This window comes from Oreochromis aureus, linkage group 22 (genome assembly GCF_013358895.1).
Source record: "Oreochromis aureus strain Israel breed Guangdong linkage group 22, ZZ_aureus, whole genome shotgun sequence".
Classification (NCBI taxonomy): Eukaryota; Metazoa; Chordata; class Actinopteri; order Cichliformes; family Cichlidae; genus Oreochromis; species Oreochromis aureus.
The window spans coordinates 17,521,158-17,534,853 of NC_052962.1; the positions used below are offsets into that span (position 1 = coordinate 17,521,158).

Here is a 13,696-nt window from a genome sequence, read left to right on the forward strand (position 1 = left end):
ACTAAAGCACATGGACTGGGATCTTATGAAGTTACAAATGTTACCCTTTGTCTGTCTTGAGGGAAAACATTCATTTTCATGATGTACCATTTGATGTCCTCTAGGCTGTGAAACTAAAAAGGGCTCTCGAGTGACTGCATTGGTAAGCCTGCAGTAAAGTTCTTGTGTTTTAATTCTGCCTCCTTATTTTGGTGGAAATCAGCTAAACTGCATTGAACGCTGATATTTTGTTGTCTGGAACAAAAGGGAACGAGCGGATCTGCCTGAATTCCTACAATCAAAACAGTTATTTCTTACGCAGACTTTAATAAATGACTGAAAATTTAGTTATGAAAGCTTTGCATCACTAATGACATTCATTTCAGTTAGAGGTGTCGCTGACTTCCTTTTACAACCATTTTTTCCCCCTGGTTTTCATTATTTGGCCAAAAGAGAGAGTCAAAACATGTATCTCTACTGAACTTACCCAGATGTATCTCCCAAATTCCCCAGGTGTCCAGTCCTTTTACAGATCACAGCCTATGTTTGAATTCTACAAACCTTTAAACCTTTTCTTTCACACTCCGAAATGAGGAGGAAACGTCTCATCCTTGTAATGCCTCTTCTTATTTTGTGACCTGGTGACTTGTATCCGCAGAACAGAACCGAATGTACTTTATGGTTGCCTGTATCCGAGGCCGACCAAACGACTGCCAAAATTCTCCGTTTCCTCAAGCCGGTCCGGAAGCTATTTCTAACTTTACAAGTGCAGTCAGTGGATGACAAGTGGTGAGAAACGATTCACATTACAAACACAGCAGATGGCAGAGACCAGATACGGCTTATAAGCACCGTGGCACTGTTAGTGACGCCTTTTGCTGCCTGCTTTATCATCACCTATGGTGGCTGGCTGGCACTCTTGTGTCAGCAGTGGAGACAACTATTGTGTTTGTGTGAGTGTATGTGTCTGCCACTCTCAGGCCTAGCCAGTATTTATTTAAAACCCCAGAGCTATGCTTTAGTTTAACCCTCCCTGTTTACATTGGTTTCACTCCACACACATACACACATATATTCACAAGCAGACATGTACACACCCACACAAATACACACGTTTGCAATGCATCATTATGAAGGCATGCAAGTAGGTTGGCTGCTGTGTGGACAAGGTTCTGTTCCACCTTGATGAATGGCTCTACTACCAGCTAGATAGTATCTGTATGTTTCTTGGTAATCTGCACTGAGGCTCTTTTCCAGCTGATAAGGCGATAAACTCCACTCGGGCTCCTTTTTGCATTGTGGTGTATTAGCTTGTTTTGGCTGAAATGATGCTGGTCACAGCATTTAAGTTCGAGTGGAAGAGTGAGATAAGAAATATGATACATCCTGTAACATTTTGACTGAAATAGATTAGTTATCACCAAGACGGATAGCTTCCAATACACAATCTCAACCAAACGCAGTTGCGTGTCTGTTCTTGTTTCTTTCCTTTTCCTTTTTTTGTCATCGCCACATCCGAGCTGTGACACTGGCTTGTTTTTCTAAACAGCATCTCATTTGTTCTGGAATATTCAATATTTGCTCTTTTGCCTCTAATCTCTTTGAGGCATGCTCCATTTTGACAATTTGCCTGAAACGGCACATAAGCAGGGAGCCCCTGATGTGTATGTTCGTCTCGCACAGTCCAAGGGTATTGCTCATTAAATAAAAGATGCTTATGCGTGGTGTGATTGTGTTGCTAACAGCTGCTACTGTCTCTTCCCGTGCTTTAGAAGTGCTGACTTCCCTCTCTCGCTCGCTCTCTCTCTGGATCATTCCTTCTGGTTGTACAGCTCCTGGGACGGGAACTGCTGAGCCTAAAGAGATAGTGATTTCGCAGTCTACAAGATGTAAAATGAGTGCACTCGGTCATAGTCCCCTGCTGGATAAGTAGATTGAAATTTGGGGATTTCAAAGGGAGGATTGTGGTGGAATGTTGATGGATTTTTTTCCCCTTGCATTTTTTAAAACAGTAGAACATTTTCAGCTGGAGGAAACAACCCATGCCTGCATGAAAGCATGCTTTTAATGCGCATGTTTGTGATCACAATCTTCCTCACACATTCGCACAACATTATTTTTCATTGTTTTTCTTAGCAGCTTAATGCAGTTGTTATGCACAGCTTAGAAATTCATGTCCTCCGGGGGAAACTGTAACCTACAGCGTGCTGATCAGATGAACTTAGGTCTTGCACGTAAAGCTGCCATGGCCTTCACAGAGACCTGCAGCTGAACTCATCCCCTTAGCACGATACAGTGACCGCAGAGACCTCTGTGAAAGAGAGGAGTTCAGGCTGAGGTGAGGTGTCCTGTTTGGCTGTTCAGCTGGCTTTGCATTGCTTTTATTTAACTGACCTATAGTTATGTTGCGGCTTAAAGGTTTCAGTTGTTTGTAATGTTAGATGAGTTTAATCCCAGGTGTTTATGTTAATACAAGCTGTGGTGTGGTCAGAGGATATTGCACTGCCTGAGTGAAAACAATATGCAGAGAATAACAGACACTGGCTGGAAAGACATTTTAATATGTTCAAAATAAAAAGGAGAGTTAAGTACAAGTGCTAATAAGAAGCGGGTCATGTTATCCTTCTGCCAAGGAGGCGCCCTCAGGGACAAGACAAATTTAATTGTACATAAACAAAACCAGGCAGCAGCAAAGTGGCATGCAGACACCCCAGCCCTGCAATCTCGGCTTTTCCGCGTCTCCATTTCTGCTGTTACATAATCACGGACACCTCACATAGCCTCATTATCATTCTGTTTTCATCCAGATCACCTTTTTTTCCTTTTTTTTCCTCCTTTTTCTGAAGGCTGCCTCGTTTGTCAGAGATGCTTTCTGCTGTTTGAAATAACAAACACATGGGACCGTGTGGAGATGACACACATAAATGGTTATTAGTTTAATTTGCATTCTCGCACGCAAGTGCGCACCAAGATAATCCCACTTCTTTCACCTTGAAGAAAGAGCTCGGAGAAAGTATTCACAGTGAGCTGTTGCAAAATGCTGTTATCACTTGGGAGTTTGGAATTGTAAAAGCATGACTATAGACTCATTAGGTGTGCTTTTATAGACTCTTGCAACTACAGTGGCAAAGTATGCCTTTTTGTGGGTTTGAAAAACCAGAACGATATTTTATTAGATATTAAAAAAATATATTAGAAGGTCTCTTCATCGTCCATCAGCCCCTAAGTACTCTTATAGAATATAAAATTCAATCTAGTGATTCTCTAATTTACTATATTCTAACAAAACTATCTTCAGAGATCCTTGGTTGCACCTGTAGGCAATAAATGGTACGATAAAATGAATGAGTGGAACATTTAAAGACATTTTGTGTATTCATTCATCCTTGTGAGATTTTCACCATTTTGTAGACATTATTTAGAAGTGTGTTTCTACATTTCTGTCAGGATTCAGACTTTCTGAAGTAACAACAGAAAGAATAGCATTAGTTTTATCATTAATGTAACGTGAAAAGTTCTATATATAATGAAAACACAGAAAAAGTAAAGATACCTGCATTCATATCCACAACATTTGTCATGATATGGACTCCAGACTCTGTTAACTAATCATAAATCCATTACTGTGGATTTCTTATCAAACTGACCTCGCTGACATACACAGAATAGCAGGAAACAACGTTTTTATCTTCCAAGCATAACCTCATGATGAGGCCATCAGCATTGATGCAGAGTGCATCAGCTGGATAAATTAAAGTACTTTGTGTGAATTGAATTACAAGAGTTTTTACAGTGTAAAGATGTGTTCACATAACCATATACACCCTGTTTTCCACTTTATGAGAGATGAATGGGATCTTTCCTAAATAAATCTCCCCTCTCCTCCAATGACCTGTTACATTTGATCGAATTAATCATGCGTTATGTAAGCAACCACAGAGACACAAGCGGATGAGAGATAATACAGATACTTCGTCACAGATGAAGCTCTTTGGCTGCATCTGAAAATGGCTTTTCTGCCACTCATGAGCTGACACTCCAAAGATGAGAGCCATAGGGTATCCTCCACATGGCGTGCGCCCCATAGAGAGGTTGTCTCACTCTGCCAAGTCTGTCTAAATCCCGCTTCACTGTGACTGAGGAGGGACAACAATAGCAAGCCGGGCATAATCTATTTTCTGCTGAAGTGTTGGTGACAGGGTGTCTGTTTTGTCTTTGTCACACCCGTATACCGTAAGTCAGCATGGTCAGAGGTGAGCCAACACAGGCCCAACACCCTCCCTTCCTTCATCCTTTCTCACTTTCCTTATTATTTGGGTCTGTTCCTGTTTGTCTTGGCTACACTGTCATTTATGATATGACTTAAGGCCTCACAGTCTCCATCACATTTTCCCCTCTGATCCTGTCAAATAGGTGCCCCGAAAACTTCTTGTTACAAAAGTGTCAGCTGTTGAAGCCCAAAAAGCCCAGGGGGCTTTTTTCTTTTTCTTTTTTTCTTTACAAGTAAGGTTGTCTGGCTAGCAGCTAGCTCAGCTGTGACCACTCACCCTCAATACAGAGTGACAAGTAGATGATACAGTCTGACACAGCTCTGTGCTTATGCTATGGCGTGTTGATTGTTGATAGAGAGTTTTAATTGAGATTTTGATTGAAATGGCACTCACTTGCACTATGAGTGCCAGCATCTCTATGGTGTATACAAATATTTTATACAAATCCACAGTTCTATATATTTGTACGTTGGTTGATGCAGTGTGGCTGTCCTTCAGGCACAAGACAAGACAAAATCTCCAATCATCCATCCGGCTAAAATATCTCCAAATAAGGCTCTAAATCTCCATCAGTTTTGTTTTTGTCTAGCCTTCAAAATTCCCTGTAGGGGAGATGAAACAAAATCTCCTCAGAATAAAAAATAATCAACTCACTGTTATCCTATTTTACTTTAATTCAGTCCTGCTAGAGATCAAAAGTCACACAAATAGCTTATTATGTATACTATTTTAATAATGTTATAATATCAATACAATACAAATTAGGGAATATTAAGCATAAGGTGTTACAATGGGTTATAAAATGTCTATTGATAAAGGGTTCTATCGTTTTGTGACTTATTAAAGGAAAAAAAAACCTTCCCTTCCCGTCTTAGTGATGTTTTGAGGCAGCTTCAGTGCACCTTGGCTTTAATTCTTCATTTTTCCGGAACGCTCCTTCTACTCTAGTCAACAGTGTCGCCCGATATTCTCACTTCAGGAGTCAAAAGTTCAGGTTTTGCCTTCAAATTGTCACGCGTCTGTAGCGTGTCTATGGATTTGTGATATCCTTACGCCATCTACTGGACTCCACTCGGTAGTGCAACTATAACTAATCCTCCGCGTGATATCCGTCACTAGTCCATAGTAAGCACCCATATTGTAATTAAAATATTAATATTATTAAAATAAGTCACATTATAGACGTGTGTAAATTGTTTTAAAAAAAAATAACATTCACTGTGCTCAAACTGCGGAACCGTTGTCACAATGATACCGTTTAGCCCCGGACACATTTACAGTAACTCCACAACTTCAGCTTTCAAGATGGCGGCGGCCGTAATTGAAACATGCCATGTAGCTTGTTGTGCAAACAGGACGCCAAATGTTGTTTCTTGGGGTCGCGGAGGAACTATCGCTTATGGGACATGTAACTCAGTGGCTCTATACGACCCAGAGGTAGGACAGGCCGTCACTTTCTACTGTGAATCCGCTGTCAGCTGTCACAGCCAGCGACGAGCATGCTGAAGTTTTAAATGGGCCGATATATTTTTTTTTATTACTCCAGTAAACTTGTTCTTTCTTTAGGGGAGGAGAGTTGTAGCTCTTCTAAACGGACACACCGGCAGAGTGAATGCGGTCCAGTGGGTTCACAGAGAGGACAGCGGTGAGTGTGGAGAGAATGGAGCTGATGGCTGTCAAACCGCTTGTGTGTGTGTGTGTGTGTGTGTGTGTGTGTGTGTGTGTGTGTGCGCGCGCGCGCGCGTGCGTGCGTGTTTCCGTTGTTGATCCAATGCTGCTCGTGCTGCCACAAAGGCAGCTGTTCTTTAAGAGCCTTGCAGAGGTTGCACTCGTATTGAGCTATATTTCTGTCAGGACACTATGCAGGTTAGTCATCTTATTCTGCAGCAAGCCTACAGCGAGCTTTCCAGAGACTCCTGGCACATTGAGAAACTATATTCGAAAAACGTTACCATATGCTACAAAATTTATGTTTACAGTAGTTGTTACTGTGTTATGTACGCCAAACCATCAAAACCGTGTTACTGTTATTGTCACAGCTCCAGAGGGTCATCTAGTCTCAGGAGCATCAGACAATCGACTCATCCTCTGGGAGGCTCAACAGGATGGAAAGGTGAAGCACCTGCAGCACATATTGCTCATACTGTTTCTTACACCTTGCCACCTCTTTATTCAGCGAGTAAAGCAAGTGCATGCTCCTTGGAGAAATGTTGATTTCATTCCATAATAATGGCCATACTTTCTGAAGTGATCTCCATCATGATTTGGCAGCATATAGGTAACACAGGTGGATTAAAAAAAATAAATAAAATGTGATGTTTCCAGTTTATCCAGTCTGTTGAGTGTAAGGGCCACACTGGTCCAGTATGTGCTGCTGATGCCATCTACGTGGAGGACTCAAAGATACTGGTGGCCTCCTCAGCATCAGACTCCACAGTTAAACTCTGGCTCTGCTGTGACGCCAAAGAAGGTAAGAGATAAAAAACATTAAATTAATTACACTGCCCCCCCCCCAAAAAAAAGAAAGAAAAAGTTTTCAAATTGTGATCGTGGAAGTTGCTGTGATTCCTGAAATTGATAGTTACAGTGTCTTCTTGTTTGTACTGTTACAATTCTACTTGCATTAAACTTGATCAAAGTAATGATGTTCCCATAGAGAGGAACAGCCTCTCAGCTAGGATTTCCTGCTTAGGATGTTGAAGCAGCCCTAAGAACCCAGAGTTAACAGTCCGAGATGGCTGCAATGACCATAAACAGTAGTAAACACATAATAATATTCCGTCCTGCCACTGTTGTGCATTTGTGGCTCACTAAATAAGCCAAATAAGCTAAATACGCTTTTCCTGGAATTCATTAACTCAGGAGTCACTCCCGAGTTCCCAACAGCTAACTTCCTTTGTAACTGGAACGCAGCATAAGCACAGAAGCCCAACACACAAAATCAATAGTAAATTGAATTAAAAGGAGAGAAGCTAGAAGATCTTATTTCATACAGTGGATGAACTGAGGGGCTGCATCAAGACCAAAGATAAGCTAAATAAGGATCATTTTGAACGATGAATCATGCAAAGCTACTGCAGTTCAGTCTGTAAAAATATGGAGCTGGGTAGGAGTGTGATTAGTCAGAAGTTATGTCTTATGAGGCATGGTTACTCTAAAGATCTATATTTCTCTTCACATATTGTTTGATGTGTTTCAACAGAGATCCCTAAAGTGGTAGCACTGCTTAGAGTTTAGCAAGAAGAAAAAGCAATAATTTGTGAAGAGCTTTAAAAGAACAAAATATTTTTGTGTCCTTTAAGATTTCACAAGATATTAACTAAATTACATGACCTGGAAACGTAGGCGGTCCACAGCCACAAGCTAGAATGCTTCAAGATCCTTTCCCCTCTATATACACCAACTATTAACTGACATATAAATTTTTAATTATTTGAGTTTATCATACTGTTTCTGATTAACTGTCTACAGGGAGTGCAGAATTATTAGGCAAGTTGTATTTTAGAGGAATAATTTTATTATTGAACAACAACCATGTTCTCAATGAACCCAAAAAACTCATTAATATCAAAGCTGAATGTTTTTGGAAGTAGTTTTTAGTTTGTTTTTAGTTTTAGCTATTTTAGGGGGATATCTGTGTGTGCAGGTGACTATTACTGTGCATAATTATTAGGCAACTTAACAAAAAACAAATATATACCCATTTCAATTATTTATTTTTACCAGTGAAACCAATATAACATCTCCACATTCACAAATATACATTTCTGACATTCAAAAACAAAACAAAAACAAATCAGCGACCAATATAGCCACCTTTCTTTGCAAGGACACTCAAAAGCCTGCCATCCATGGATTCTGTCAGTGTTTTGATCTGTTCACCATCAACATTGCGTGCAGCAGCAACCACAGCCTCCCAGACACTGGCCGTTTATCAATGCCCAAGTACGCGAGTACGTACTCGCGTGCTCGGTGAGTACGTACTCGCCGAGAACGCACGGGAGTACGTACCCGCCGAGAACGCGAGCACGGACTCGTGGGATGTTTCTCAATTCTCAAGTACGCGAGCACGGACCTGTGATTTGTACAGTCGGAACACCTGCGTACGTGATGATGTCACAGGTCCGGAGTTTTTACTGCCGTCCCCTCCTAATTTAACTGTGAGTAACATGTTATGAAGCTTAACTTTAATCACAGCCAAACCGGTTTACTCAGGAACAAATAAAACACTGAAATGAACCAAACATTAACATTTAGAAGTGATCTAAGTGACTTATATATCATTTTAACCTCAGTAGTGAAACCTCTATTAATAAAAATAGTGTACATGTACATACGTGTACATACCTTAATAAAAACAAGCAGGTGAGATGTTAGAACGCTTTTATTTTTATTTTAGTGGACACTCAATACTATAGACAGCTGCTGGGGTTTCTTTAACCTGAGTAGAGAGAAGTCCGCGAGCGGGGGGGGGGGAGACGATGTGCCGGGAGTCCGCTGTTGAGTTTTGGACGAAATGCATTCTGGGATATATAGCTGTCCCAAGTCTACACTGATGCATGCTCGATAAAACGGGCGGATCGAGAACACATCCGGGACTTTTTCGCGTTCTCGGCGTGATGCGTACTTCGAATTGGAACAGTACTTGGTCTCCGACTGATGACGTTTCACGAGTACACGAGAACGCAAGTACGCACAAGTACGCATATTGAGAAACACCCACTGTTCAGAGAGGTGTACTGTTTTCCCTCCTTGTAAATCTCACATTTGATGATGGACCACAGGTTCTCAATGGGGTTCAGATCAGGTGAACAAGGAGGCCATGTCATTAGTTTTTCTTCTTTTATACCCTTTCTTGCCAGCCACGCTGTGGAGTACTTGGACGCGTGTGATGGAGCATTGTCCTGCATGAAAATCATGTTTTCTTGAAGGATGCAGACTTCTTCCTGTACCACTGCTTGAAGAAGGTGTCTTCCAGAAACTGGCAGTAGGACTGCGAGTTGAGCTTGACTCCATCCTCAACCCGAAAAGGCCCCACAAGCTCATCTTTGATGATACCAGCCAAAACCTCCACCTTGCTGGCGTCTGAGTCGGACTGGAGCTCTCTGCCCTTTACCAATCCAGCCACGGGCCCATCCATCTGGCCCATCAAGACTCACTCTCATTTCATCAGTCCATAAAACCTTAGAAAAATCAGTCTTGACATATTTCTTGGCCCAGTCTTGACGTTTCAGCTTGTGTGTCTTGTTCAGTGGTGGTCGTCTTTCAGCCTTTCTTACCTTGGCCATGTCTCTGAGTATTGCACACCTTGTGCTTTTGGGCACTCCAGTGATGTTGCCGCTCTGAAATATGGCCAAACTGGTGGCAAGTGGCATCTTGGCAGCTGCACGCTTGACTTTTCTCAGTTCATGGGCAGTTATTTTGCGCCTTGGTTTTTCCACACGCTTCTTGCGACCCTGTTGACTATTTTGAATGAAACGCTTGATTGTTCGATGATCACGCTTCAGAAGCTTTGCAATTTTAAGACTGCTGCATCCCTCTGCAAGATATCTCACTATTTTTGACTTTTCTGAGCCTGTCAAGTCCTTCTTTTGACCCATTTTGCCAAAGGAAAGGAAGCTGCCTAATAATTATGCACACCTGATATAGGGTGTTGATGTCATTAGACCACACCCCTTCTCATTACAGAGATGCACATCACCTAATATGCTTAATTGGTAGTAGGCTTTCGAGCCTATACAGCTTGGAGTAAGACAACATGCATGAAGAGGATGATGTGGACAAAATACTCATTTGCCTAATAATTCTGCACTCCCTGTAGTAATGGTTTTCAGAGAACATGGCAATGTTTGTAACATGATCAGTGCTGTGCTGCAAAACTATTTAGGCTTGTCATGTGTGCCACAGCACTTACAATAGACTGTCTTCATGGTTCAGTGGACTTACTTACATTTAAGAAGAATTAGATGTATTTATTTGTAAAGCTTTACCCTCAAAGCTTCCAAACTAACTCACTCTTCTCTCTGATATAAATCTTAAAACTAAGTCACCATGTGCACACTAATTGGTTACAGGTACTGATCACCTTTCAAACTGAGTGAGCCTCAGACTTTTCTAACTAGAGTCATAAATTCCCTTTGAACATCTAAAAGCTTCATTATCTGATTGTTCTTTTAAAGGGTAACGTGTATGTTTATAAATGTAGGTAAAATAACTTGCTGGTGATTTAAAAAAAAAAAAAAAAGGCCAAATTTATTATACCCCATATCATACAAAGCTGTATAATTATCCCTGGTAAAATCTTTTCCTTAATAATGTCTTTTTATTTATTTACATTACTTTTCAATAAACGTGAGCATCTTTCGTGTTCCTTTCTGTCATCCATGGTCCTTTCCTTGTTTCTAGCTGTCCCCCGTAACGTCTCCTCTTTGCTGAGAGTTCTCGTCCAGTTCTCAGTGCAGAAAAACATTAATGAAGCCTGACAGTTGTCGAGATCAAGCGTGCGTTTTTGTGGACTAGGCATCACCTTGGGTTATATTCCCAGTTAAGAATACAGTCTATTTCAGATCGGCGCCGTTTGAAGAGCAGTGGCTCGAAATGTACTTTCTTCATCAACGTGGGGAGACGGGGGGGGAAAACTCTGTGTCCACATGTATAATGTCATCTGTATTATCTTAAATTATTTCCTGTTATTATATCGTGTTTAAAGTTTAATTTCATGTATGTTTCCGTTCCTCAGCTGAGTGCCTCCATAACGTGTCCTTTGGCAGCGGTTTCATGATGGATGTCTCTCTGGTACTGTTGCCAGGCAGCAGAGGTAAGCCTAAGCCGTTCATCCATAGACATCTCTTAAGTTATGAGACACACACACACTCACACATACATTCTTTTTTCCTCTCTTGTCATCCATCTCAATTTACACGACTGCTTTAGTGCCTGTAACTGAACGTCATATTCACATATTCAAAACTCTGTCTCCGTTTGAAGTGTCTCGTGTCATTTTGCCTCGCTATTTTACACGCTTTTCTGTCTGTTTCATGCTGTGCTGCTTCCTTTCCATTCCGCTTCTGTTTATAAAACCTAGATGGGGATGTAAATGCATGAAGCCTGCTGTGAGCGCGAGAGTGTGAGAGTGTGTGTGTGTATGCGCGTGCTTTTGTGACTGTGTGAAAACTTCTTCTCACAGTTCCCATATTGGCCTGTGGGGGTGATGACTCTCGGGTGCATCTCTATGTGCAGGCCAATGGGCAGGTAAGCTCAGGTTGATATTTCTTTCAGGAAGTGCTCTTTTATGTTCTTTGTGTGTATGCTTTCCTTTGAATTTCCACAGTTAGAGGGCAGTGTCTGACCCTTTTTAATTCCTCTACAATAGCTGCAGAGAGCCATGTCCCTGCAAGGACATGAAGACTGGGTTCGTGGAGTGGAGTGGGCATCTGCAGGTGAGTGGTAATGTTTGTAGACTCTTTGTATCAGCTGTATAAGCAGGTTACTATCCTAGTAGAGTGTACACATGTGACACATTTAATTAAAAATCAAAGTACAGTACATTAAGTCTTGAGTGATCTCTCACTTCATTTTATTATAATAGTTATAATAGATGCAACAATTGATTGAAACGTTTGCAATTATATATGTAAACACAGTATATAAGGCAAAAAAAGTCAGTCGTTGGTATGGCATAGGCTGAACTCTTTCAAGCTCTCTTGTAATTTCTTTATGTAGTTTCAGGAATATTTCAAAAACCTACTTGAAGGACATTTAAAGCTCTTCTTTGGATGTTTGCCAAGGAATAACTTTGAAAACCTGGAAACTTTTGCTAAAGACGGCTTTGAAAAACTGGAAGTCTTTCTCCTTAGAAGCAAAATGTAAAGATCTGAGGGCTGACTAAAAGGTTTTGCACAAAGACACAGTCATGCTGAATCGACATTCAGCCCGGCAATCTTCAGCGTCTTCTTAAACCAGTCCTGTTTTGTTTGGGTATGTAGGCTGAGATTTGATCACAGGATCAATTTTAGGTGGCAACTACTGAATATCCAAAATGAACTCTTTAACCGGTAACAATCATTATTTTATCATTTTTAGTTATTAAATATTTGATAAAATAATGTTTGTTGCTGGTCAATTAAAGAGTTCTGTGGGTAATAAATGTACTAAGCTTACTAAAAAGGGACCTGTTATGGTCACAGAACATATTAAAGAAAAAATGACTTGATAACTTTGTGGTCTGGAGTCCCTTTATCCCTTTATTTACCCTTTTTATCTTATTTTCTTTTTTCTGATATGGTAGTGTTTTGTCTTCCAGAGCCTGAAAAGCATGTGCTTGATTTCTCACTTATCTTTAGTCGATCTTAAGAAAGCCTGCAAAGCGGGATAATACAGTTTCTGGTCTTTGGAAGAGTTAGATAACATGTTGCTGAGTAAATGCTGAGAGGTGGGAGTAGATTTCCTGTCCTAGCCTTTAACCAATTTGACAAGAAAGGCTGACATGTGGTCTTTGACCTTTGCAAATTGAAAAACAAAGAAGTGGAAAGGCAATTTTCTCCTCGCAGACCCAGAAAATGTCTAAAGCATGCACATGGTTTCCATCTTTCCATGCTAAAGTCCAGCCTCACCATCCACTGCATTCAGACTATTTTGATGGCACCCGGTAATGCATGGATCCAATCCAGGCTCTACTAATTGTGTAACCCTCTTCAAGGGCACTTCATTACTGCACTGTTCTGACTGTGTAAAAGCTATTTCATCTCCTTAACCAACCCTCTTCACCAGTGTCTCCTTCCTACTCACAGTCTATGACCTACTCCATGCTGCCAAGCTACAAGCCAAAAAAGAGACAGAATGAAGTTTGTTTATATGAAGTATTCTCACAGGAATGACAAAAACCCTCTCTCTGCTGCGAGGGTAGTTAAATAAATCATTCTGTTCTTTTATGACTCGACAGATGGCAAATTGGAGCACTAGAGGAGCAGTTTATCATAGCTGTTCAATATTGGGGTTCAGAGCGTGATTTCTAGTTTTGTATTTCTCTCTTTTAGTCTGTTTTTTTTTTCTTTTTCACTAGGTTTAATTATATGTTGCTTTAAAATCAGCTTGACATCTGTCATGCACTAAAAGCTTTGTAGAAAGAAGTCTCACTTGAAAGGCTTTTAATATGTTTGATATTTTTCCTCATAATTAAATGGTCAGAAAACATGGGTGTGTTGGCCTCTTCGGAGACTGTGCAGAAACTACAAGATTAAGATAGTAAAAGTATCATAAATTAAAAGTCAAAGTTAAAAATGACTTTGATGCCCAGTTCTCGTTTTAAAACACTGTTGCATAAGAAATAGTCACCACTGCGCGTCGTTTTGGCACAGTTTGAGGCGAGTAGCAAAACAAATCATGGCTGTCGTTATCATTAGTGTCATTATGCCATGATTGACAAACTATAATGGCTTCATCCTTCT

General features: G+C 40.7%; 1 protein-coding gene across 1 annotated transcript in view; it reads left to right on the top strand.

Annotated features, from left to right (window-relative positions):
- Positions 1–5,519: 5,519 nt before the first annotated feature.
- The window catches only part of elp2 (elongator acetyltransferase complex subunit 2), a 36,063-nt gene continuing 27,886 nt past the window's right edge, over positions 5,520–13,696 (top strand). Inside the window, exons 1-7 of the mRNA XM_031729280.2 lie at positions 5,520–5,687; positions 5,817–5,895; positions 6,290–6,363; positions 6,576–6,720; positions 10,990–11,067; positions 11,437–11,501; positions 11,623–11,689. Coding sequence (XP_031585140.1) covers positions 5,556–5,687; positions 5,817–5,895; positions 6,290–6,363; positions 6,576–6,720; positions 10,990–11,067; positions 11,437–11,501; positions 11,623–11,689 — 640 coding nt within the window. The 5' untranslated portion in view covers positions 5,520–5,555. The remainder of the gene's footprint in view (positions 5,688–5,816; positions 5,896–6,289; positions 6,364–6,575; positions 6,721–10,989; positions 11,068–11,436; positions 11,502–11,622; positions 11,690–13,696) is intronic.